Source organism: Xenopus laevis, chromosome 6S (genome assembly GCF_017654675.1).
Source record: "Xenopus laevis strain J_2021 chromosome 6S, Xenopus_laevis_v10.1, whole genome shotgun sequence".
Classification (NCBI taxonomy): Eukaryota; Metazoa; Chordata; class Amphibia; order Anura; family Pipidae; genus Xenopus; species Xenopus laevis.
Genome location: NC_054382.1, coordinates 32,161,687 through 32,189,374, shown reverse-complemented (window position 1 = coordinate 32,189,374; position 27,688 = coordinate 32,161,687). Strand labels below are relative to the sequence as shown.

The following is a 27,688-nucleotide window of genomic DNA, read 5'->3' as shown; positions in this document are numbered from 1 at the left end:
TCATCGGAAAATAGCTGAATGTTGTATTTAGAAGGTCCAATTTTGAGGCCTTGTATATGTTGGGCTTGCCGTGTTTGTTGGCCTAGGGGATCAATGCTTAGGATGTAGATGAGGGTGGATAGGGGGCAGCCTTGTCTAGTCCCATTTGTTAAGGAGAAGTTATCAGACATGAAACCTTGGATGTTAACTTGCGCTGTTGGGATGGAGTAGAGTGCCATGATAGCCATCACCAAGGGAGCAGGTATAGCAAATTTGTGTAGTACATGTGTACTGTATAGCCAGTTCACCCTATCGTACGCCTTTTCGGCATCGTGTGCTAACAGTATGGAGGGTGTTTTACTTCTAAGCAGGTGTTGGGTCAGTGTGAGTAATCGTCTAGTGTTATCATATAGCTGCCGTCTTGACATAGCCAAACTGATTTTATTAGGCCTGGTAGTAGGGGTTGAAGTCTTTGTGCTAAGATGGTAGCATATATTTTCAGATCTTCGTTGAGGAGGGGGAATGGCCTGTAATTAGCATACTGTGTTGTATCTTTCCCTGGCTTTGGTATTGCTGATATGTGGGAGAGTAGCATTTCTTTGAGGAATGTGCTTAGTTGGAATGCCTGGTTTGGCATTCTGGTGAGGTTTGGGACAAATTGGGAATATCTGTTAGTAAACCCATTGGGTCCCGGTGCTTTGTTCATGGGTAGGCCTTTGATGATAAGATAGTTCTGGAGCTACAGATTCTACCAGTTTTGTTGCTATTCATGATGGTCTTCCTGTTGTCCTGGGAAATCCGCCACCTGTAATGGGTGCCTGCCTCAGTCTGCCACCTGTAATGGGTGTGAAGGGGCCTGTCCTGCCTCCCGATTCTGGAAATGTTCCTGTCCTGGCTCTCGACGCTAGCAATGTTCCTGTCTTGGCTCCTGACCCTGGCTACTCCTCCATTCTGGCTCCTTGCCAACTGTAATGGGTGTGAAGGGGCCTGTCCTGGCTCCCGATTCTGGAAATGTTCCTGTCCTGGCTCTCGACGCTAGCAATGTTCCTGTCTTGGCTCCTGACCCTGGCTACTCCTCCATTCTGGCTCCTGACCCTGGTGACTCTTCCGATCTGGCTCCTGACCCTGGCGACACCTCCCATCTTGCTCCTGACCCTGGCGACTCCTCTGATCTGGCTCCTGACCCTGGTGACTCCTCTGATCTGGCTCCTGACCCTGGTGACTCCTCCGATCTGGCTTCTGTTATGCTGAGCCACAGGTGAGTGGCTGGCAGGTTGGAGCCTATTTGCTGTGTTACGTGTGTAATATAAAACTGGTACTTAAAAGGCAGCTGACATGTTGTAAGCATGGAGATTTATTAAAGAAAGAGTACAGCAGCAAGGAATGTAGGCTCAAGTAATAAGTCCTTTACCAGGCCAAAGGTCGAAGGCAGGCGGCTGACAAGGAGAGTCCGATGGGCAGGCCGAGGTCAATACTAGGAGATCCAATTAAGGAATGGTAAAAGGAGTAGAGGAACCACAGGCATGGCGCAGGAACAGGGAACCAGGAGGGACTCAGTAACTATGGCAGGAATCAGGAAACTCCAGCAGGAATCAGGAATAAAGGAACACAGGAACAGACCACCGCTAGAACTGGCGAAAGGGCTTCAATAATCAAGCAACCAGGGTTGCTTCCAATGGGCTTATAAAGTCCCTTAATTGAATAATTGGTAACACATGATGAAAATGAGTTGGGCGGAGGGAGAGACCAGCAGGCAGAGAGAGACCCATGACCAACAGGATAGTTAACCCACATCCACACTGAAAACCCCCAGTGACTGAGTAGGTTAATGCAGATACGGTTCATCAATCAGACCAGGGTTTGAGAACAGGTAAGTCCTGAAAGATGGTGGCTAGGATTTCCGTTTGTAGGATTAAAGCTGTTGCTTCCTGTCGGATAGCAGGGAGTTGCAATGTATCTAGGAATGACCGAATATCTCTGGTAAAGGGTAGTGCTAGGTCTTTCAGGTTGTATAGGTGAGAATAAAATTGGGCAAAGGTATTAACTATTTTAATTTCCTGATTTGTTGCTTTGTTGCTTGTATTTTGGCTATATTATTTTGGGCGGCCTGCCTGATCAGTTGCTTCTTTAGGGCTGCATGTGCTGTATTGTCCATAGCTTAGGTATGGCTTTGAAATTTGAGTAGCTGGTTCTGACATCTCTGGAGGACTAGGATGTTGAATTCCTCTTTAAGTTTAGATAATTTTGTTGCGTGGTGGGAGAAGGAGAACTGTAGGTTTCTTGTTCTAGTTCATTGATGTGGAGTAGTAGTTGTTTCTGCTTGGCCTTAGCTTAGTTGTAGCTATGCTTATGAGTTGCCCTTTGACAGTCACCTTATATGCACAACTCAGGGAGAAATTGCTTATTCCTTGGGTGTGTTTTTTTATCAAGTAGTGGTCAATTTCTTTGGGGATTTGGTCAGTTAGTGTGGGGTCATTTAGGAGTGAGTTGTTTAATCTGCAAGTTGTCCTGTTGGAAAATTGATGTTTTTCTTCTAGAGTGAAATTTACTGCTGAGTGATGTGTCCAGGTTGCAGATTTGATGGAGCTGTGTGTTATTTGGTTTAATGTCTGAGGTTGTACTAAGGATAAGTCTATTCTTGTGTGTTATTTATGGTGTGGAGAGTAATAAGTATAGTCCTTTATAATATGGTTTTGGACTCTCCAGACATCATATAGATTGTGCTGAGTCAGTAATCTTGTTCCTAGCCTCTTTGATAACTTTGCATCTGTACACTTTGGGTAGGTTGGAAGCCTGGGGGGTCCTGTCCATTTCAGGGTCTAGTATAGTGTTGAAATCTCCTCCAATTACTAGTGTACCTTGCTGTATGGGTGATAGTTTTTCTAGTAATTGTCTAAAGAATTAGGTTTGGCTGTTGTTGGGAGCATAGAGGTTTACCAGCGTATATTGTTGTTGGTTTATGGTACATATTATTGCAAGGCATCTATCTTTGGGATATGCCAGTTGCATTGTACTTTGTATATTCAAGTTAGGTTTTGCCAGTATTGTTATACCTCTATTCTTGTTAGAGGCTATAGCTGCTGCAATCATGTTTATTTTTCACAGTTACAGTATCTGGTCCTTGTGATGTGTTGTGATGATTTTGTGTTTCTTGCCATTGTATTATTAGATTCATTGGGTAGCCCCATTTATATGGTACTCCATGGGCTTGCAGGGCTTGTGTTATTGAGTTCACGCTGCTTTGCAAGCGTGGTTGGAGAGAGGTCTGCAAAGATTTGTATTTTCTCATAAGGTTGGGGGAGAGATTTCTGTTTCCTCATGAATTGCAGCAATTCTTCTTTAGTGTGGTAGAAGTGAATTCTCAGTATGACATATTTGGTGCGGTTTTTGGCTTAGGGAGTCTATGGATCCTGTCAATAAGGAGGTGATCTGCAAGTCTTTCTAGCAGTGCTGACAGTATGAAGTTTTGTGCGTATTGGCAGAGCAGTAGCTGTGTAATGTCCTCTGGTACTCCTCTCAGACTGATATTATTCCTTCTGGAGCAATCCTCCAGATCCCCTATTTTGAATTGCAATGCTGAGATAAGGGAGTCTTGTGCATCTACTTGGTCTATTGTTCTCTATGTGGTCAGTGCATGTTGCTAAGGCCTGTATGTTTGCCTTTAACTCACGTACGGTAGTTTTGGAGTCCGTTATATCCACTCTAAGCTGTGCCAGCATTGTTTTGAGGTGCGAGCACTGCAGTTTGTTTCTTACAATTATCTGCATTCGGCTCTGTGTCCGAATAAGGAATCCCCGGTAAATTAAAAGCAGTCTCAACTTTGAGACTGCATCACCCGACCAGTGTTGGAGGCAAAGGGAGCACCTCGCTACCGCGGTGTTGGCTGCTGTTTTAGCTGCTAGTTTGAACACTTCGATAGCTGCGTCAGCTAAGAAAATTAATGTGGTGGTTAGCCTTTGTACTTCTGTGTGGAATTGTTGTCGAGATGATGGCGGCTGGCATGCCAGTTCTTGTGCCCAGGTTTTTGCCGTTCCGGCTAAACCTGCTGATGCCGCTGCTGGGCAAAGTATTGCTGCTGCTTGAATATAAGACCTCTTCAAAGTTGACTCCATGTGTCAGTCCAATGGGTCTTTGAATACTGCTTCCTCTGCAGGCAATGCAGTCTGTCTGGATAGCCGGGCAACTACAGAGTCCGCCCTGAGTGCTTTATCCCATTTTTTTTGATGGTCCTCTGGCACCGGGTAGGTTTTGAAAAAGTGAGGGCAATGAAGCCTGAAATCAGGCTGAGACCATTCAGTTTCAATTGTTTGGGTAATATCCGCTTTTGATAAAGCTACTGTTTCATATCTTATCTCTAGAGTTTTAGCATTTCTCTGAGTATTTTTTTGGCTACCTCAGGATTTGCTGAGGAAGAGTTATCATTCTCTGAGTCAGTATCCGACAATTAGAGTCTGAAGCTAATCCTTCTTCTGACTCAGAGAAGGCAGGCTGTGGAATTGGTGCTTTTCACTTTTTGTTGTATTGCGTGTTTGTTTGAGTTGAACCGTATTCATTATACATTAAAAACATTCCCTCACTTGGTTAGGTACTGGTGCAGAACCTGAGGCTACAGCTGAGTTCTGACCCCAAGGTAAGGGAATGGGGTTATCTACTATGCTCTGTGGAGGAGTATGCGAAATAGGAGTATTTGGAATGGCTATTGGGGGTGTAGTGGAAATTGAGCCAGGTCCCTCTGATATCTGAGGCTGGGTGGGTTGTGGTAATAGTACAGGTGCCTCCAGCATCTTCTCAATGTTTGTGTGGTGTTTGCAATCGGAACAGTAGTTTCTCTCTGATTTCCAGAGAAAATGTTTAAATTTTTTACATTTAGGTAATTTTTCAATTCTTTTTCTCTTTTTAGTTGATTGTAAATCATCTCTGAGTTCCTCAAGGGAGTCAGTTTTTTTCATGGTGAAGTTAGGTATGGTAAAACCTAGTAGGGTATAGGGTATGCAATTAGTGTGGTATACATAGGTTAACAGGATTGCATTCAAAGCGCCCTTGAGTCAAATGCGTGTATTGTGGTAACAATGACACACTCACGGACTGTAGTGATGTCACCTATACTGACACTGGTCCCAGTAACTGCGCAGTCATGCCTGGGAAAGTGTGTCCCGTCTTGAAGCTCCGGCAAAGTGCGCAGTTACAGCCTTGTCAGCTCAAGAGCGGACTGTGGAGGCGACCGCTAATGACTTTGGCACACCAAGAGTTAGGAATAGGCGTGGAGATACGGCGCGAATCGTCACCTAGCAAACGGATGGTTCTTTTGGGTGCAAAGTGGAAGTTCAGTCTTTGTAAGCTATAGCTGCACCTGATGGTTACCAATTACCATAGTCCACAGTCAATAGTTACCCCAGACTGTGACTCCTCTGCTTGAAAACAGAATGGCTGGCTAAGGTTGTGATATAAGTCAGTGGCTAGCTAAGTGTGAAGCAGCTCTGCATGCCCCATGCTCACTTAAGCTCAGAACAGCTCTGTGTTCAGTTAGAGCCCCATCATTTCTGACCCTAAAGCAACAGCTCTGTGTGTTGTCTGGGAAATATGACGTACAGCTCGGTGTGTCTTTCAGGAGACGTAGTCAAGGATTCCCTTGTGGTGCAATTGCACCTAAGGACAGCTCTGTGTGTCCCTTTTGTGCCGCTGTGTTTTAGCATATGCCTGTAGAGTTGGATTAGAGTATGTAAGAAATAAAAGAAAATTATAAATAAACAAAAAGAAGAATTGCTATCTGTCCTTCATTCACCTCAGAGGCAGGACAAAGAACTGAGAGGAAAAGGTGGAGCCAGCTGAGATAATCAATCCAAAGGTGAATGAAGACAAACCCCTGACATCTTCACTGACAGGTGGGCCGCTAGAGAAATACTGAATACTTTATTAAACTATTTCTAGATTTGCATTTACAGTAAATGATATTTTTTTGTATTTCTAAGTTACAAAATATTTATCTACACTTTCTATGAAGCATTTTATTAAAATGTACTATTATAAAATAAAGGATTATAGTTAAAATATTTAATTTATTAAAGTTAACTTGGTGTTGCCCCCATTTGCCTCCTTTATTATCTACTTTTGTCGACCAACTGACAAGACATTTTTGAATTTTACCAAGTAGTCTTTGTAGTTATTGTTTACTACATAACTTGTTCAGCAACGTATGGGTATTTTGAGCTTACTGTGTTTAGGACAAGGGCACACCATCTTGCATACTGGATGTCCCACTTCTCTCCACTGGAGAGAAAGGGGTCCGTCCTTTATATTATGTAATCATGTTTAGGCTCCATAGGCTCATCTGTGCAAGAATGGTGGGCCGCAGTTTCTGACTGATTTCCATGCACTATGGAGTCTAAACTTCTCTTTTCACCTTGTTATTCTGATGCATTTTGCATCATTGAGCAGAACAATAAGAAGCTGGCCATACCATATGTCATGCCTCTCAACTGTCCCATTTTTTGTGGGTCAGTCCGGATTTTGACAGCTAAGCCCACAGTCCCAGATTCTTATTAAAATGTCCCACATTGATCTCTTGCACAGATGCCAGAATTTTCACCGATCTAAGTGGAGTGAGTAAGGTGATGATGTACTTCATAGCACAAGTGGTGGAATGCATGGGAAATATGTTTTGCTGTTGCTATGGGTAACAAAACCTTGCATTTGAGGAGAAATTAGTGTCACTTGCAATATTTGGCGCATCATTGCGGAAAATTTCGACAGTGAAATTTCACCAAACTAAGTGGACTGAGTAAGGTGTTGTTGTATTTCATGGCACTAGTGGTGGAATGCACGAAAAGCGTGATTTGCTGTTGCTATGGATAACAGAACATTGCATATGAGGATTAGAAATTAGTGCGATTTTCAATATTTGGCGAAGCGTTGCGGTAAATTCCGACAGTAAAACTTCACAAAACTAAGTGGACTGAGTAAGGTGGTGTTGTACTTTGCGGCAGTAGTGGTGGAATGCACAGAAAATGTGATTTGCTGTTGCTATGGATAACAGAACTTTGCATATGAGGATTAGAAATTAGTGCGAATTGCAATATTTGGCGAAGCATTGCGAAAAATTTCGACAGTGAAATTTCTCCAAACTAAGTGGACTGAGTAAGGTGGTGTTGTACTTCATGGCACTAGTGGCGGAATGCACGGAAAATGTGATTTGCTGTTGCTATGGATAACAGAACTTTGCATATGAGGATTAGAAATTAGTGCGAAATGCAATATTTGGCGAAGCATTGCGATAAATTTCGACAGTGAAATTTCACCAAACTAAGTGGACTGAGTAAGGTATTGTTGTACTTTGTGGCACTAGTGGTGGAATGCACGAAAAATGTGATTTGCTGTTGCTATGGATAACAGAACATTGCATATGAGGATTAGAAATTAGTGCGATTTTCAATATTTGGCGAAGCGTTGCGGTAAATTCCGACAGTAAAACTTCACAAAACTAAGTGGACTGAGTAAGGTGGTGTTGTACTTTGCGGCAGTAGTGGTGGAATGCACAGAAAATGTGATTTGCTGTTGCTATGGATAACAGAACTTTGCATATGAGGATTAGAAATTAGTGCGAATTGCAATATTTGGCGAAGCATTGCGAAAAATTTCGACAGTGAAATTTCTCCAAACTAAGTGGACTGAGTAAGGTGGTGTTGTACTTCATGGCACTAGTGGCGGAATGCACGGAAAATGTGATTTGCTGTTGCTATGGATAACAGAACTTTGCATATGAGGATTAGAAATTAGTGCGAAATGCAATATTTGGCGAAGCATTGCGATAAATTTCGACAGTGAAATTTCACCAAACTAAGTGGACTGAGTAAGGTATTGTTGTACTTTGTGGCACTAGTGGTGGAATGCACGAAAAATGTGATTTGCTGTTGCTATGGATAACAGAACATTGCATATGAGGATTAGAAATTAGTGCGATTTTCAATATTTGGCGAAGCGTTGCGGTAAATTCCGACAGTAAAACTTCACAAAACTAAGTGGACTGAGTAAGGTGGTGTTGTACTTTGCGGCAGTAGTGGTGGAATGCACAGAAAATGTGATTTGCTGTTGCTATGGATAACAGAACTTTGCATATGAGGATTAGAAATTAGTGCGAATTGCAATATTTGGCGAAGCATTGCGATAAATTTCGACAGAGAAATTTCTCCAAACTAAGTGGACTGAGTAAGCTGGTGTTGTACTTTGTGGCACTAGTGGTGGAATGCACGGAAAATGTGATTTGCTGTTGCTATGGGTAACAGAAATCGGCACATGAGGACTAGAATTTAGTGTGAATTGCAATATTTGGCGGTGTTGCGAAAAATTTCGACAGTGAAATTTCACCAAACTAAGTGGACTGAGTAAGGTGGTGTTGTACTTCATGGCACTAGTGGTGGAATGCACGGAAAATGTGATTTGCTGTTGCTATGGATAACAGAACTTTGCATATGAGGATTAGAAATTAGTGCGAAATGCAATATTTGGCGAAACATTGCGATAAATTTCGACAGTGAAATTTCACCAAACTAAGTGGACTGAGTAAGGTATTGTTGTACTTTGTGGCACTAGTGGTGGAATGCACGAAAAATGTGATTTGCTGTTGCTATGGATAACAGAACATTGCATATGAGGATTAGAAATTAGTGCGATTTTCAATATTTGGCGAAGCGTTGCGGTAAATTCCGACAGTAAAATTTCACAAAACTAAGTGGACTGAGTAAGGTGGTGTTGTACTTTGCGGCAGTAGTGGTGGAATGCACGGAAAATGTGATTTGCTGTTGCTATGGATAACAGAACTTTGCATATGAGGATTAGAAATTAGTGCGAAATGCAATAATTGGTGAAGCATTGCGATAAATTTCGACAGTGAAATTTCACCAAACTAAGTGGACTGAGTAAGGTGGTGTTGTATTTCATGGCACTAGTGGTGGAATGCACGGAAAATGTGATTTGCTGTTGCTATGGATAACAGAACATTGCATATGAGGATTAGAAATTAGTGCGAAATGCAATATTTGGCGAAGCATTGCGATAAATTTTGACAGTGAAATTTCACCAAACTAAGTGGACTGAGTAAGGTGTTGTTGTACTTTGTGGCACTAGTGGCGGAATGCACGAAAAATGTGATTTGCTGTTGCTATGGATAACAGAACATTGCATATGAGGATTAGAAATTAGTGCGATTTTCAATATTTGGCGAAGCGTTGCGGTAAATTCCGACAGTAAAATTTCACGAAACTAAGTGGACTGAGTAAGGTGGTGTTGTACTTTGTGGCAGTAGTGCTGGAATGCACGGAAAATGTGATTTGCTGTTTCTATGGATAACAGAACTTTGCAAATGAGGATTAGAAATTAGTGCGAATTGCAATATTTGGTGAAGCATTGCGATAAATTTCGACAGTGAAATTTCACCAAACTAAGTGGACTGAGTAAGGTGGTGTTGTACTTCATGGCACTAGTGGTGGAATGCACGGAAAATGTGATTTGCTGTTGCTATGGGTAACAGAACTTTGCATATGAGGATTAGAAATTAGTGCGAATTGCAATATTTGGCGAAGCATTGCGATAAATTTCGACAGTGAAATTTCACCAAACTAAGTGGGCTGGGTAAGGTGGTGTTGTATTTCATGGCATTAGTGGTGGAATGCACGGAAAATGTGATTTGCTGTTGCTAAAAGCATAGTCTGATAGCTTGACTGTGTGCATTGAAATAAATGGTCTGATAGCTTGACTGCTGTTCAGAAACAGTCTGATAGCTTGACTCCAGTACAATAATGTGCTTGAGCCTGGTGTAAGTGCCACACTATGTTATTTAAACTACCACCCCTTAAGTCTGCTAAAACATCATTGAAAAACGAAACCCGATAGGATTGTTTTGCCACCAATATGGCTTCTTGTAGCTTGGTCACCATCAAATACAAGCTTCTTTCTTGCGTTATAACAGGAAAAAATGAAAGCATTTTTGCCGATTAGAAATATTTTCTTAAAATGGGACATGGCCTTCCTGTAATACGGAGCTTTCTGGATAAGGGAACCATATAAGAGAAACATTAACTCTATTAACTCTTATCTGCCAACCTTCTGCATTTCGCTTGGACTGTTGAACGGAGCACCAAACCATGTAGGAACATAGTTAAGAAATAAGATTTACATTTGGACGATGGGAATTTTGTGTCTAAGCTGGATTTAAAACCTGAGAGTATTCATAAGTATTAATGTGTATTCAGCTTGGTAAACATAGTAAAGCAACGACGTAGGGCTCTGTTAACCCCCACCTCTGGCGGGGTGGGGGGGGGGATACACACCTGCGGAAGGGGTTGTCCCCAAAAGCTTGTGCCACATCTCTGCTGCAATAAAATGGTTTGAAGGCAGAAGCCGAAGTAAGATGTGCTTCTTTTTCCCCTTTTTCAAGAGATTCTTTAATTAAAGGTCATCAGTTCCCAGTTATACACCAGAGGAAGCATGTGATTTCTTAGTTCCTAATCTGTAATTGCTCTTCCTAAAGCTGGTTCCTTGGGTGTAGATCTGGAAGACAGAAGAAATGGGTTTACACATAGCAATCTCAGCAGGGCTGTGCAGCACAAAGGCAAGGGAGCTAATACCGTAGCTCTTGAAAGTCATTTTTCATTCTTAGTAATAACGGCTCACAGTACCTAACAAATATTCGTCCGTTGTCATTAAAATGGTACATTTTCTAGTGCCTTCAATTTAACCTCATGGAGATGTAGTAAAATTTCTCTGCATTAAAGGAGAAGGAAACCCCCTGGGCGCAAAAATCCCTCCCCTGTGTTGCCCTCCCTCCTCCACCCTGGCCTACCTGTCCAACCGGGCAAATGCTCCTAACTTGTTACTCACCCCTCTGCGCAGGTCCAGTCCACAGAGTTCACAGGCGCAATCTTCTCCCAAGCCGTCTTCTTCCTGCTTTGACCGGCGTTTTTGGCACATTTGCAGTAGGAGCATTTTACCGGTACGGATCTACTGCACATGCGCCAAAAGTCACGAAGTCGGAAAACGCTCCTACTGCGCATACACCAAAAACGGGAGAAGATGGCGTCTGTGAACTCCGTGGACTGTACCTGTGCAGAGGGGGGAGTAACAAGTTAGGGGCATTTGCCCGGTGGGACTGGTAGGCCAGGAGGGAGGGGGGGCAACACAGGGAAGGGGGGAGGGTTTTTGCGCCCAGGGAATTTCCTTCTCCTTTAAGCTTTTTTTTTTTTGTATCCAGGCTAGTGGAGAGCAGTGTAGCAGAACAAGTGCAACCAATGTGAAAGCTGCTCTGGGACTTCAGAGTTGCAATATGAGGTCATATATGTGACTGAGTAACGTATAATGCGCTTTATCTTGTTCTTTCCTCAGGCAGGATCTGATATGGATGAAGGTTATTCTGTCGGCGTTTTACTGTCGGACAGTGAGGATGAATCTCCCTTACCTAAAAAGAGAAATTTGGGGTTACGCGTTGCTCTCCCATTCACTAACAGAAAGTGTGCCAACAAGACTAAGGAAAAGAACCTCGAGTCCTCACTTGTAAAGCCAGGCAAAAAGGATAGTAAGAAACCACCCGCTAGAGTGAAGAATGAACAACGATCCAGTAAGAAAGTAACTGTTCCTGGATCTGATTCAGAAGATGAGAATCCTGCTTCTAACCAGGAAAATTCAAGTGCTTTGCTGAAAAGGGCAATGAACATTAAGGAAAACAAAGCAATGGTACGTAGCAGCATAACTTCTGACTTTGCACATGTTCATAGATTTTTAATTGTCTAATTGTATGTTTATACAATCCTGTTTATAATGCTTTTTTTCATCCGATAGCCCACAAAGGCCTTTGTGCATTAGCTTAGGAGTTTTCATGCTGCTATACCACACTAACATTACAGCAGAAAGAATCCCAAGGCACACAGGGTCAATGCAAGCAAGCTGCCTTGCGTGTTTATTGCGAAGTGCAACGTTTCGGGGTCACACCCCTTTCTCATGCTTGAGAAAGGGGCGTGACCCCGAAACGTTGCACTTCGCACTAAACACGCAAGGCAGCTTGCTTGCATTGACCCTGTGTGCCTTGGGATTCTTTCTGCTATACTATTTGTGAGGGGGCCAATCCTCTACCCTTGTGCACCAGGTATCGTTTGTTATTTACCAGAGGGTGTGCGGGAGCCAAAGTTGATTTACACTAACATTACAGCTCATTTCATTGGCATCTGCTATCTTCTCTCTCAATTTTAAAGGCACTTTATTAATACCCAAGGAGCCTTTATTAACTAAAGATAAGTAAAACTGATTCCAGAAATGCATTTGGTCTCAAATTGTTGCATGAAGATGCAAGTCTTATGCATTTAAAATAAAAAGTGATAAGCTAAAATAAAATGTTTCTAAATGATTGACATTCATGAAGAAGACCTAGCTGAATGAATGGTCCTTCTTCAGAGATGACCGATATATGAGGGCCAGCAGGATCTGTTGTGAGAAGGCTGCTGTGTTTTTTATGTTCATTACAGCCTTGTGTAAAGAATATAGCAAGAATTAATTTAACAACATTCTATAAGCTACTATGTTAATACTCTGGTTTGTAGTAACATTGTACAGAAATGCGGGATATCAGTGCACAATATCTCAAGTTGGTGTGCATTAATACCCCATTTGGGTAAAATAAGTATCAGTCAGATTATGGAATACTGTATTACTGAAGTTTTTAAAAAAAACTACAACTGCTATTCACACTTTATACACCTAGCCATATTTCTATTCATACTTCACATCACCGTTTCTTACATAGATTACCTTTTACTTCACTCTGTACATAGATTTTGGTTTATCCACTGGAATTAAAAACTTTATTTCTGAAGTACTCTGTTTTGCCTGAAAGGGGATAAGTTGTACAATGCTGCGCATTGCTACCATGCACTATTGAGGGCTGTAGTTTTTACTAGTATACTATGTAATGTAGTAAGTTTGTTAGAAGTTCAACCTTGATGGACGTGTGCCTTTTTTCAACCTACATTCATTTTTTGCATTTACCCAGTGTTTAAATATGTATCTCGGTGGTGTAGCTATACCCCCCTCCCCCTCAGGGGCATAGGTGACCTATGCCCCTGAGGAAGCCGTGTTCACGGCGAAACGCGTAGGGCAGCATAGGTGGACGGTGGGAGATCTAGCTCCCATCCGCTCCCCACATAGACAGGCGGAATTGGGCCTAAGGGAACGGAATTGGAAAGGGAGGGGGGTATAGCTACACACTTACGCTACCCATTGAAGGAGACTTTCTCCATTGGAAATAACTTACTTTTTTAGTGACTATTTTCCATTCTCATCGTCCACTTTGCTATTCGTTTTTATCTTTAATTGTTTTTAAGGCTAATATCCTGCACTGTTCACACTCTGTGCGCCACAGTGAGTTTGGTTTTGTGAGCGTGTTGTTTTTGGTGTGGGCTCGGCCCAGTGACTTGCAGTGAATTTAACATTTAATATTAAAGGTGAAGTTTTAATGTAGTCCTTTATTGTGTTATACCACATAACACTTGGAGACATTGCCTGAACTGGTTTGCATGTGGGTTCTATTATAGGGGCCGGTACCTATGGACTTAAGTACCTGCCCTTTATACCCCTAATATATCACCGTGTTAGCCAATAGCAAAAATAACAAATAAAAAAAACAAGAAGTGATACCTGTATTGGCTAACAATAAAAATACATTGCAAGTTTTTGGAGCACTAAGGCCCCTTCGTCAGGCAAAATACAAATGAAAGCTAGAAAGGCACAGCATATATTCTGTTAGATCAGTGAAAGGTATTCACTACAATCAATTGTAGATATAATACAATGAATTAGGGTGGGTTCTAAATAGTCCAGGAGTTTGGATTATTTATGAATAACTTTCACTGATTCACTAGTCACAGGCAATTCTCATGCTCTGTTCTATTGGAAAATCTTTTTCCGCCAAGCCCACCAGAATCCAATCCAGTAGTGGTATACTGCAACCGTAAGCTGGGTGCTCAGTCAGCAGCATGCAGACATATACACTGGGGGGCTCATTTATCAACACAAATTTGCCCATGGGCAGTTACCCATAGCAACCAATCAGTGATTAGCTGTTTAAAGCCAGCTGCAAGTTGAACAATGAATGCAACAATCTGATAGGTTGCCATGGGTTATTGCCCATGGGCAAATTTGCCCATGTTGATAAATGACCCCCTGTGTGTTTCTCATTGAAATTAATGGGAGCTATAGAAAGAAACTCTGCAAGTTATGCTTCTATTTCATTGCACACATTTGAAAAACTTTAACGCTTTACAAGTAAATTCACAAGCTGCTTTTTTCAATGAAGAAAATGTCTTGTAGATAGTGTAATAGCATTCTTGGGGATTCCATATTTGCATTCATTTCTCTTTTCTTGATCTTTCTCCATGCTAGTTTATCAATGTTCTTTTCTCGCCTTATTTGCTTCCGGGACCTGTGCTGCCAAGCAATACATTTAGAAAAAGGGATTTGTTCATACTTCTTGATTTATTTTTTTTTAAAGTCCCCACACAAAGCCATCACCCAGTTTTCTATCCTATATATATAACTTTGTTTTTTTGACTAGTTTTTTAATGAAGTGGGATGAGTTAATTACTGCAAGAGGAACATGTGAACCTTTACAACATTTTGTATGTTAAAGGGAAAGGGCATTAAACCTATGCTCCATGTGCTGCTTTTACAGGTCTTTGAGTTTTTTCTTTTTTGGTTTATATAATATGTATGTATTTCTTTCATGTTCTTTATTCTGAATCAGATTTGTGTTTAATATATGCTTTCAATTTTTTTTCTTTTTAAAATACATTTCAGCTTGCTCAACTTTTGTCAGAACTGAATTCCATGCCTGAACTCTTCCCAATAAGTACACCTTCCACAACACCCACAGTGAGTACCCTGTCAGAGGTTATTAGAATTGCATGAATTACTTTATGCAGTATATATGCTAAAATAACGAGTGTTTTTTTTTCCCTAGAAACAGAAAAAGACTCCTCGGAGGACATTTTCTGAAGGTCATATTGAACGTCGTACTAACCCAAGCAGAAGTGCTCGGCCACCTGAGAACTTCGGTTTGGAAAATTTCACCTTGTCGGCTATTAAGTTTGCTGAGCACGTTCAAAAATATGGCAAGAAAGCTTTCCTAAAGCGGACTTTGAGTGAGGTACACAACAGCTTATTTATATACACTCTCTGTGTCTCATATGACATAGGTAAGATTTATTTACCATTTATCTGGATCACTTTGGATTTACTATATATGTGCCTACAAAGACCCTATGCATTTTTGCTATGATTGTGTAAGTGAGAATGCTAATCTCAAACAGTGTGGATTCTTTGAGAACCTCACCTTCTGCCTCCTGCAGCTCCCACATTCAGTAGGAGGTGCAAGCAAGTGCAGGTATGATTTCCTTTCCGCTTATTCGGGTTTTGATAACATTTTAACTAGGCCAGACCAAACATTCCATTTATTTAATTTTTTTAAAGGCCTGTACCACACAGGCTACGGGGCACAAGTCACCATGGGTGACCTGTGGGTCTTCATGCACCAGTAGTAACTTATGCTCTCCTGATGGGCCTGACACACCCATTATGGTCTGATCATTGGCCCAGGGGCAAAATGATTAGATAAGCCACTTTGTCATTTGAGAATGTCAGTGGCCAAATCTGGCAGAGATCCATATGTTTGATGATTTTGCACATGATCAAATTTTAAGTAATCTCATTAACTCTTAAAGTTTTGCATTCAAACAATTTCCTGGATTTAACTGTTTAAGGACTGCTTGAATTCCACCACCCCCCTCTTTAATTTTGACATCTGTTACTGACATGTTCCTATCAGTGAATAGGATTTTCAGTATTGCTAAGGCCAGTACTCATACGGGATGATTTCTGATGCTGCGGAGCTTGTAAAGTAAAAAATTCCCTATTGGCTGAATGCATTTGTGCAAGACGTGCTTTCAAGAGGTTGCTGAGGGCAATTTGGCATGGTTTCCTCAAACTTTAAAAAAAACAGGATGGATGTGCACTGTATTGTCCTGTCCCTGCACTATGCTGTCCTGTCTTGCAGGAGTTGCATATTTTTGCACTTTTTGTCTGTTGTCCATCATCTATGTTTTGTGTAGCACCATGGTCCTAGAGGAATGATGTTTCGTTTCACTGTGTACTGTACAAACGTATATGGATGAAATGACAAACTCATTCTTGACGCTATAAATTGCTCCATGTAACAAATGCATGTTACACATCTTCCTTGAGGCATTCTCTGAAGACTGCCAAATATAGAGAGGAAAAAACACACTATTCTAATCTGTTGTTTCTCTTGCCTAAATTGGGGGACACAGGCACCATGGGGATGAAGATCCTGCAGCTGGAGATGGACACTATGTTGCAAAAACTGACTCCTCCTCCTCCTGCTCTGGGCTTCATCCCCTGCCTCCTCCTATTACCCTCAGTTTCTTTTAGTGTCCTCAGAAGGAGAAGACACGAATTTCTATGTGGCTGGAGCACGGATCAGGGCCTCAGGTCTAAGATCTCGCCACGATTAGGGGCCACTGAACTTATTCAAGAGCCTCTCCAGCTTCATACTATCTGCCCTTCAGCCTTCCCGCTCTACGGAGGTCTGCAGGCTTGCTCCTCACCCCTGCACTGTTTTCCCGCTCTACGGAGGTCTGCAACAGTGATATACACTCTCCTGAGTGTATAATAACATACATATACATATATATTTCACATCTGTGTATTTATATATTTATCTGTGTGTCCTTTCTTCTCAGGGGTCATTCTACACAGGGCACTCTTCAGCTGGCATTTTTTCTCTGGTGAGTACTTTATTTATTTTTTATTTTATCACTTTTCCTTACTTTACTTCTTCACCTCCTGCACTTTTTGCTTTCGCTCCGTCTCCTTGGCGCCATTCTAGGCCTTGCGTTCGTGACACGCACATTCTGCGTTCCATCCCTTCCCCCCGCCCCCCTCCTTATGGCGCGCTTTCTCCCGGCGCCTGTATTCGCGCCTTTTTTCTTCCCCTGACACGCAATGCGTTCCATTGCAGCGCACACGCCCTTTCGCATCCGGCGCCTCCCTTCTCTTCCGCCCTCCACTCTCACCACTGCACGGCGGAACCTGTCGGCTTCCTCTGCGGAGCAGGTTAGTTCTATTACGGAGCGTCGCTAATAGGCAGATGGAACTCTGCCTCTCTCCCTTCTCATACCCTTATCTCCTCTACACAGGGATCCTGGAGCGCGACCGCATGTAGCTCCCTTGCGCTACCCTCTACCGTCCTTACTACTCTGGTGTCACATCAGATCCGTTCGGCTTTTTTATCAGGCAAGTTATACGCTCCATGTGCTCTCCCTGTCTCAGTGTTTTATTATGCACATTAAGGCTGTATACATTCTGTTGCCATAGGGAACGTGGGACTGAGGGGTCACCCTTCTTATCTCTCCTTTTTTCTGCAGGCCATTTCTACAGCACCAACTCTCTGTCTTGTGCCTATCCCCTGCCTCAAAAAAAAAAAAAAAAAAAAAAAAGGGATTCTTCAATTTTTAAATCCCATTAGGGATTCTAGCTAACCCTCCCATTCTCTCACCGAGAAGGAGCGAAATGGCTAATAAAGCAGAAGAGCCCAGGACCACCAAGTCCTCAGCTCAGACACACCCACAGGTCACTTTTTTAGCCTGCTCTAATTGTAAAGCAAGATTTACCTCAGCCTCGGCTGATTCTTTGTGTGGGGCCTGCAGAAATCCTGACTCACTGCCTCTTACACAGGCATCAAATTCAGACTCTGAACTCCTTAGGGCTTTATCACTCTCACTTGCAGGCATCCAACACCTGGCCCGCATACCCGAGACCTTAGATAAAGTTCTCGAGCGTTTATCTCAACCCTCCCATTCTGTCGCCCGCCCAGGGGCCTCAAAGCGTCACGCTCTCTCCCCTCCAGACTCTCCGGGGGAACTCCTCAGCCCCTCCGATGAGGAAGGTCAGGTCATATCCGAGGAGGACTCTGATCAGGACCACCCTGATATAGATGTTGACACTCCCAGAACCCAGGGGGAGGTGGAGGGCCTCATTCAAGCCGTATTAAACACACTTAATATTGAAGATTCGACTGCTACAGTCGAACCAGCGAAAAACATTTTTAAGAGACACAAGAAGAGTGCTTGTGTGTTCCCAGCATACGAACAACTTGATGAAATTATCAAGTCCCAATGGAAAACTCCTGATCACAGAGTGCAACTTTCTAAACGCTTCACACAGACTTATCCATTTCCACGTGAATGCGTCGACCTCTGGTCCTCGCCTCCCGCAGTGGATCCTCCGGTTTCCAGACTATCCAGAAACACCACCATTCCGGTTGCCGATGCGGCCGCATTTAAAGACCCCATTGACAAGCGTCTCGAAGGTTTCTGCAAATCCACCTTCACAGCTTCAGGCTCTGCTTTTCGTCCTATTTTCGCCATCGCCTGGGTGGCGAAGGCCATGGAGGTCTGGGTGGAACAAGCGGCACAACTCATAGGATCGGAAGAACCTACAACAGACAATTTGCTTTCCCAAATAGCAGACGCCACTACATACATTGGAGACGCAGCTCTTGACGCTGCGCGGATGGTTGCTCAAGCTTCCGCTCAGTCCGTAGCCGCTCGCAGGTTCCTGTGGTTAAAGACTTGGTCCGCTGATCTAACGTCCAAACGGTCACTAGTCAGCATACCCTTCCAAGGTAAACTGCTCTTCGGGGCTGAACTTGATAAAATTATTTCTCAAGCGACCGGGGGTAAGAGCACCCTTCTACCCCAAACTCGACACAAGAGACCACCGTTCAAAAGGAGACCATTTTTTCGTCCCTTCAGGCAAGGACAAAGGTCCAAGACACAGCCTGACAAACCCACCTCTAACTTTCGCGCCCGCTTCCAGGGCAAGCACAGACAACCTTGGTCTACTTCCAAGTCTACCTCCAAACCCTCTCAAGACAAATCTCACACTGCATGAAGGTGCGCTCCCTCCCGAAGGGATACCCTTAGGAGGCCGACTCAAATCCTTTCGAGAGGTATGGCACAACAAGATTCAAGACCAGTGGGTCCTCCGGGTGGTGTCACAGGGACTCCTAATCGACTTCACTCAGACACCACCCCACAGATTTTTTATATCCAGACTACCGGCCAAAGATTCCGACAAAAACAACTTCCTCTCAGTCATACAAGATCTCGCCTTAGCGGGAACCATACAACCTGTTCCTCCACAGGCCAGAAGAAGAGGATACTATTCCAACCTCTTCATGGTTCCCAAAAAAGACGGTTCCCTCAGACCCGTCTTAGACCTCAAGGATCTCAATCCCTTCGTCAGGAAATGCCATTTCAAGATGGAATCAATCCAAACGGTGCTAGCATCCATGGAAGAGAACGAGTTCATGACAGTCATCGACATCAAGGACGCATACCTTCATGTACCGATTCACCCAGCCCATCACGGCTTCCTCAGATTCTACGTCAATGGCCAGCACTGGCAGTTTGTAGCTCTTCCATTCGGCCTGTCTTCAGCTCCACGCACGTTTACGAAAGTCATGGCGGCAGCGTTGGAGGAACTCAGACTCATGGGAATCTCAGTTATCCCCTATTTGGACGATCTCCTGGTCAAGGGTCCATCCGCACCTATAACCCTTCTTCACACATCCCGTGTCCTGCAGAGCCTGACCACTCTAGGCTGGACGATCAACTTCAACAAGTCGAAACTTCACCCAACTCAATCAATAGAGTACCTGGGTCTCATCCTGGACTCCAGACAGGGGAAAGCCTTCCTACCACGAGACAAGGCCAAAATCCTTCAGGACCGCATTCGCTCTCTCATGGGGCCCAAATGCATTCCCCTTCGAGCGGCCATGCAGACTCTGGGCACGATGGTTGCGTCCTTCCCGGCGATTCCGTATGCACAAGCCCACACCAGATCTCTCCAACACACCATCCTTCTACACCAACGCAGAGATCGAACCGACCTCGATCGCCGGATTCCCATTCCGAGACAAGTGCAGCTCTCTCTTCGCTGGTGGCTCCACCCGCACCGGACGTCTCAGGGAAAACTATTCCCACCCCACCACTGGACGATCCTAACCACAGATGCCAGTCTACGTGGGTGGGGCGGAGTCGTAGGCCAAACGACTGTACAGGGCCTCTGGACTCCGGAAGAAAAGAGACTACCCATCAACCTCCTGGAGCTCAGAGCGATACGCTACTCCCTCGAACACACGGCTCCGCTGCTACGGGGCCTACCTGTGCGGATACAGTCCGACAATGTGACAGCCGTAGCCTACATAAACCATCAGGGCGGAACCAGAAGTCTCAACGCTCTCAAGGAAGCTCAGGTGATCCTTCAGTGGGCAGAGAACAATGTTCCAGCGTTATCCGCGGTCCACATTCCCGGAGTGGACAATTGGATAGCCGACTATCTGAGCAGGGAAACCATCGATCACGGGGAATGGGGCCTCCACCACGATGTGTTCCGCCTAATAGTGGAAAAGTGGGGACTGCCCGAGATCGACCTCATGGCGTCCAGAACCAACAGACAGGTCCAGCGGTTCGTCTCAAGAAGCCTGGATCCCCTGGCCCACGCAGTAGACGCCCTCGTGATTCCATGGCGCTTCCCCAGGGTGTACATCTTCCCCCCTCTCGCTCTCCTACCAAAGGTAGTCAAGAAAATAAAGCGGGAAGGGACTCCGACCATTCTGGTGGCTCCATTCTGGCCCAGAAGGGCATGGTTCGCGGACATCGTGAACATGGCGGCAGACGAACCCTTCCATCTTCCGCAGCGGACAGACCTTCTCTCCCAGGGTCCTCTTGTCCACCCGAATTCTCGTCTTTGGGCTTTAACGGCGTGGCTCTTGAAGCCTTGATTCTACGGAACTCCGGGGCTCCGGTGGAGGCGATTCCCACCATGCTTCGCGCACGTAAGCCCGTCTCGGCTAAAATATACCACAGGGTATGGAAGACATTCATCTCGTGGTGCGAGCAGAGAGATCTTAACCCCCAGAAGGCGGGAGACCGGGAAACGCTTTCCTTTTTGCAAGATGGACTTGCCAAGGGCTTGGCGCTGAGCTCCCTGAAGGTGCAGGTGTCGGCACTCTCCATTCTACTTAGGAAAAAACTAGCCTTGCACCCTAACATTCAAACCTTTATGCAAGGTGCAACCCGTATCATACCACCATACCGTTGCCCGATTCCTCCTTGGGACCTCAATCTGGTGCTTTCCGCCCTCCAGGAGGACCCCTTTGAACCTCTGGAACAAGTCCCTCTGTCTACACTTACGGAAAAGGTTGTCTTCCTTTTAGCCATCACCTCGGCTAGGAGGGTTTCCGACCTCGCAGCACTGTCATGCAGATCGCCATTCACTGTACTGCACATGGACAAAGTCGTTCTCAGACCCACCCCTGATTTTTTGCCCAAGGTGGTCTCGGACTTCCACCTCAACCAGGACATTGTGGTTCCTTCGTTATGTCCGAACCCTAGGGGTCCCATTGAAACCAAACTCCACACGCTGGACGTCGTCAGGGCCATTTCCTGTTATCTCAAAGCCACTGAGGGCATCAGAAGATCGGATGCCCTTTTCATCATCCCTGCCGGCCCCAAACGCGGTACCAAGGCTGCCAAATCCACCTTGTCCAAATGGATTCGAGCCATCATTTCCAGAGCTTACACTGTCAAAGGGAAAGAGCCTCCACTCCGTGTTAAAGCGCACTCTACACGTTCTGTCAGCACTTCATGGGCTTTCCGACACAATGCTTCTGCGGATCAAATCTGTAAAGCGGCCACGTGGACCTCTCTTCATACCTTCACTCGCTTCTACAGGCTCCACACACAAGCTTCGGCCGACGCTGTTTTTGGGAGGAAGGTGTTAAGCGCGGTTGTTAGCTAGACACCTCTTTTTCAGTATCCCGCCCTTGAGGGGTGCTTTGGGACATCCCCATGGTGCCTGTGTCCCCCAATTTAGGCAAGAGAGAGAGATTTTTGTACTTACCGTTAAATCTTTTTCTCTTGTCCTATATTGGGGGACACAGGCCTTCCCTCCCGATACTGACACTGTTTTCACATTTTGTTTATGTGATTGGTTTTTTTTGGCTAACTGTTGATTGTTTTGTTCAAACTTTTTTCCGATTATTCTCGGGTGTTGTTGTTGCTGTATTTTGCTTCTGTCTTTTTGGGCTATTCTGCTCCTTCTTCGGTAGAAACTGAGGGTAATAGGAGGAGGCAGGGGATGAAGCCCAGAGCAGGAGGAGGAGGAGTCAGTTTTTGCAACATAGTGTCCATCTCCAGCTGCAGGATCTTCATCCCCATGGTGCCTGTGTCCCCCAATATAGGACAAGAGAAAAAGATTTAACGGTAAGTACAAAAATCTCTCTTTTCCCCTAAAATAAATTTGATCTTTTATATAGGATGAGAGAGAACAATATCAGAAGAGGAGGCGATCTTCCAAGAATACTGTTGTCCGTGCTGTAGAAGATATTACAGAGGAGGAGCTGCAAAATGTTGCTGATTCAGTTAAAGATAAAATTTATGACAAAGTTTTGGTAAATATCCAGCTACTTTAACTTTTCATATCAATGTATTTGTATAGGGGCATAAAAATGGCCATTCATGATCTTGATCAATATAAACAAAGGATGTAAGAATGGACAATAGTGTTTCTTGTGTGCCCTCTAGGCTGAGCAGTCCTTGAGTATTGTGTGGAGAAGTGCATAAACCTGGTTGCACAGCCTTTTGCTATTTTTGTTAGTCTTCTTCCCTGTCCCCCTCCTTGTGATATTATTTATTATGGTGAACGCCTTCGATAAATACGATTATAAAAATCCCATAGGAATGAATAGGACATGGGTGAGTTTTTCTGTGGTAAATCTGCCCCTTAGTGTAGAATCTAGTAACTCCTTGCAGATGTCTTGGCTGGGATTGAAGCTAAGATCCCAGCGGTGCTATATATTTTTGTGTAGTTTTGTTTATTCTGCAAATCTATTAAACTGGCACAAAAAAATTGTTGTTTGCAAGATTATTAATTTAAGACAGTAAACTGATAATGTTGATTCTTTTTTTTTTTTTTTGACTTTAGGGTAGTACTTGTCATCAGTGTCGGCAGAAAACAATTGACACTAAGACACTGTGCCGTAATCCTGGATGTGGTGGTGTCAGGGGGCAATTTTGTGGGCCCTGCTTGCGAAACCGATATGGAGAAGATGTCAGAGAAACACTTCTAGACCCTGTGAGTAACCAAGCATTAGTCCAAAGCCATTTAAAAACTCCCATAGGCCGCAGTTTAATAGCAATGCCAGCTATGACTTTTGCTGCTTGTTTCAAATTGTATTTCTTTCTGACAGTGTGTCTTATGCTTCAGAAAGGGAACTGTTAAAGGAACAGTTCAGTGGAAAAATTAAAACTGGATAAACAGGCTGTGCAAAATAAAAAATGTTTCTTATATAGTTATTTAGCCAAAAATGTAATGTATAAACGCTGGAGTGACTGGATGTCTAACATAATAGCCAGAACACAACTTCCTGCTTTTCAGCTCTATAACAGTCAGCGACTTGAAGGGGGGCCACATGGCAAATATCTGTTCAGTGAATTTGCAATTGATCCTCAGTGTGCAGCTCAGATTCAAAAGCAACAGATATGACCCATGTGGCCCCCCCTCAAGACACTGATTGGTTACTGCCTGGTAACCAGGGTAACCAGTCAGTGTAAACCAAGAGAGCTGAAAAGCAGGAAGTAGTGTTCTGACTGACATGTTATACATCAGACATTACAGCCTTTATACATTACATGTTTGGCTAACCAACTATATTAGAAAGATGTTTTTATTTTGCATAGCCTATCTATTTACCCAGTTTTTATTTTTACACTGAACAATTCCTTTAAATTGTTTTTGTTGCCTTTTCACCCTGACTAGTTCCTTTAACCTTGAAAGCTCTCAATGGAAAGTTTAAAGGAGAAGGAAAGGCTAAAACTAAGTAGCCTTATCAGAAAGGTCTATATAAATAACACCAGTAAACGCTCAAAGTAATGCTGTTCTGAGTCCTCTGTCAAAAGAAACACAGCATTTCTTTCCTTCTATTGTGTATACATGGGCTTCTGTATCAGACTCCCTGTTTTCAGCATAAACCTCAGGGCTAGGGCCTTGAGCATGCTCAGTTTACTCCCCCCCCCCCTGCTGTAATGTGATGTGTGGTTCACTGTATAAAAGCTGCATTTGTCGTTCCTTAATTCCAGGAATGGATATGTCCACCTTGCCGGGACATTTGTAACTGCAGTTATTGTCGCAAACGTGATGGCCGTTGTGCAACTGGCATGCTTATTCATTTGGCAAAGTTCTCTGGTTATGATAATGTGAAAGAATACCTGGAGAGGTAAATACTTCCAACTTAATGATTCTTTGCTATTTTACTCTTTGGATTGTTTTCAAAGAATAATTCTAATAATTAACGATTTAAAACAGAAGCAATGGGTATGTTATTTGTTTAGCACATAGAAATAGTTTAATGAACAACTTGAGCAGATCCTTTTTTGTCCCTATTTTGGGAAGCAGCATATGAATAAGCAGTGACACTCCACGATGCAGTCTTATTCTGCAATCGTTCACTTTACCTTTTCTCCTATTTCAGTCTGAAGAAACAAATGGAGGATGAAGACTGACCAGCTGCAAACTGATACTAGAACTAATCCCAATGGACGTTTCTACTTATGGCTAATAACCCCTATGTATCCATACATGCACAGGCCAACATTTTAGCAATATACTTTTAAGTAAGAAACACAAAAAAGCGCCTCATTGGCACATTTGCTTCTTTTAAAAAGAAATGTAATTTCCAAAATGTACGGTTTTGTACATATTTTTTTAGTAGGAATCCAGAAATTTATATTCGTGTATATATTATTTTTTAAAGTTTCAGTTAAAAGCTGAAGATTTCTTGTATACTGTAATCATGGAAAGGTTTAAAACTAGTCGCATAGGAGCTAATTATGTTGATCCATACAGTTAATTTGCAATTTGACTATGTGTAATGATGCTAAATTGACCTGATCTGGTAATTTAGGCTTTTTTTTGGCTGCTGGTCACCTTTTATGAGGACCAAGGGGAATCACTGACAAAATCCCTTACCCATTATTCTGTCCAAACTAAGAACATGCAGCCTTTTTAATTCTTCTAATGTGTGACATGACAAGCTTTGATAACTGTATTCCCTGTCCCCCTGTTTACAGTATGGACTGGGATTGCTGCTGTATTTTAACACTGGTGCATTTGTAGTGCATAACTTTTATCCTTATGTTTTTGTTTATGAAGCAGTATAAGGGAAGCATTATTTCTCTATTTGGAGCTGAATCTCTTTGTTAGCTGGATGAATCATATGCATGGCTGCTGGTATTAAAGTCCCTGTAATTCACAAGTGCAAAACTGCCATATGTCTATGATATAATTTCAGTTATAACTGTTAAACTGACCTATGCAAATCAACTGCTGCACTGCAATGCTTACAGTATACTTTTCTGTGGCTCATTAATGCTCTGTTAGATCAAACTTCTCTCAACATGCTTCATGCTCAGTAGGGATGAAAATCATTGTCCATTGCAATTTACAATCTCAATGTTTCTTGAGGGAACCATATCGTGTAATCGTATATATACTGTACTTATTATTTTGCTTATTCACAGTTCTCAGACCTGCTTAATTGACAGAAAAGGGCAAAGTAGTAAAAACTGTCTGTTTAAATGATGATTCTTTTTTAAATTACTGTTTTAAGTGACTTTAACACACGCCGTTTTTATGTGAGTGCAAAAATACACCCCACATTCTAAAGCTGCAATACGCTTCATGTTGTATTTATGCTCTGAATAACACAGGCAAGTGTGAATCTAGTAAAGACGTTTGATGGCAGAGCAGAGAAGACCTGTTTTAAAATGTAGGCATGACTTGGAGATCGCTATTGTCAATGTGAATGATTATCAAGGTGACACATGCCTTGGTTTGACTATAATAGAAAGGAATAGAAATGTGGACATTTATACCATAGGGTTTAAATCTGTATTTGCAATATGTGTAAAAAGCTTCTGTATAATTTTGGTACATTGCTAGAGTTTCTAATGCAAATGGTTTCACTTTCCATATGATTAAATCTGGCTGTATGTCTAACATAGTAAATACAGTGTTTTGATCTTTTGTCAAACATGCTTTTGAACAGGATCTTTTAATGGCGCACCACATTATTATTTTTCCATGCTACAACAGTTATTTCATTGCAAGAAAAACTGCATACCGGTAATCTCTCCCCAAATTCTGGAAGGCTGGTAGTGTTCACAGCAGTGTGGAGAACTACAGGTATGGTATAAGTTATCCGGTAACCCACTATCAACAAAGGTTGTTTTTTTAAATATTTCTGTAGTACAGTACCTTGTACTTGATCCCAACTAAGATATAATTAATCCTTATTGGAAGCAAAATCAGCTTATATGGTTTATTTAAATTTTACATGATTTTCTAGTAGACTTATGATATGAAGATCCAAATTTTGGATAACCGCCCACACCTGTACCAGCCCATTAATTAAATCAGTCAGATGCATTCTGAAAAGTTGACACAGGTATCTGCTTAGGTTTGATAGAAACTCCCCATAACCCAGAAGCTTGTAGACATTGTAAAATAAGTCAGACTGTTGTCATTTACACATAGTTAAGTTGGGTTGAACCCCTCCAAATGAAACGCAGCACACATACCTACACACATCCACTGAAACTTTATACACCATTAGCTATATTAATTATAAATTATAGTATTTTACTAGCCTTGGATATTATGCTTGACTAATAAATCATCCAAGCCACTCTTAAAGGCATTAACTGAATCAGCATCACAACATCACCCGGCAGTGCATTCCACAACCTCACTGTCCTGACTGTGAAGAACCCCCTACGTTGCTTCAAATAAAAATTCTTTGCTTTGAGTCTGAAGGGATGGTGATCCACTTTGTGTATAAAGGTCCCATATTATTTGTCTATAATGTCCTCTAATGTACTTGTAAAGTGTAATCATGTCCCTTCTCAAGCATCTTTTTTTCAAAAGAAAACAACCCCAACCTTGACAGTCTACCCTCATAATTTAAGTCTTCCGTCCCTCTAACCAATTTACCGGTAGTTGCACTTAGTCTCTGCACTCTCTCCAGCTCATTTATATCCCTCTTAAGGACTGGAGTCCAAAACTGAACTGCATACTCCAGATGAGGCCTTACCAAGGACCTATAAAGAGACTTTCTCCTGCATTCCCCAGTCTGAGCTGTAATAAATCTTCCCTGGTGTGCAGGCTTTTTTCGGAATAATGCTCAATACAAATAACTATAGTAAAAATGTATTCTTTCATTATGGAGAGGTATATTTTTTTAGTATATTGGCCCTTTTCATTATTTTAGAACAGAGACAGCAAAAATGCTTTGCCCACTCTTGCTGCTGACATTCTTTCACTTGCAAGTGCCGCAGTTGAGTGTTTCCATGGTGACTGTCATTCGGAAAATGGCAAACTACAGTAGATTGTTTCAAGTGGGTTTTAGCCTGTGCCACTGGAGCCTTCCTGCCGACATGACCCCCAGCTGCCACCTGTAGTAAGTTCCATTCCATAAAGCCACATTGTGCACCACATGCATAGCCCTTATTTTGAGTTTTTATTTGCATATTTA

General features: G+C 42.9%; 1 protein-coding gene across 1 annotated transcript in view; it reads left to right on the top strand.

The window, feature by feature from the left end:
- cdca7l.S (cell division cycle associated 7 like S homeolog) overlaps positions 1-26,163 on the top strand; it is a gene marked incomplete at its 5' end in the record, with an annotated part of 36,178 nt that extends 10,015 nt beyond the window's left edge. Inside the window, 7 exon segments of the mRNA NM_001096963.1 lie at positions 11,353-11,700; positions 14,812-14,886; positions 14,975-15,160; positions 22,415-22,549; positions 23,083-23,232; positions 24,237-24,373; positions 24,629-26,163. Of these exon segments, the coding sequence (NP_001090432.1) occupies positions 11,353-11,700; positions 14,812-14,886; positions 14,975-15,160; positions 22,415-22,549; positions 23,083-23,232; positions 24,237-24,373; positions 24,629-24,659 (1,062 nt within the window). The 3' untranslated portion in view covers positions 24,660-26,163.
- Between the last annotated feature and the right edge of the window lie 1,525 nt (positions 26,164-27,688).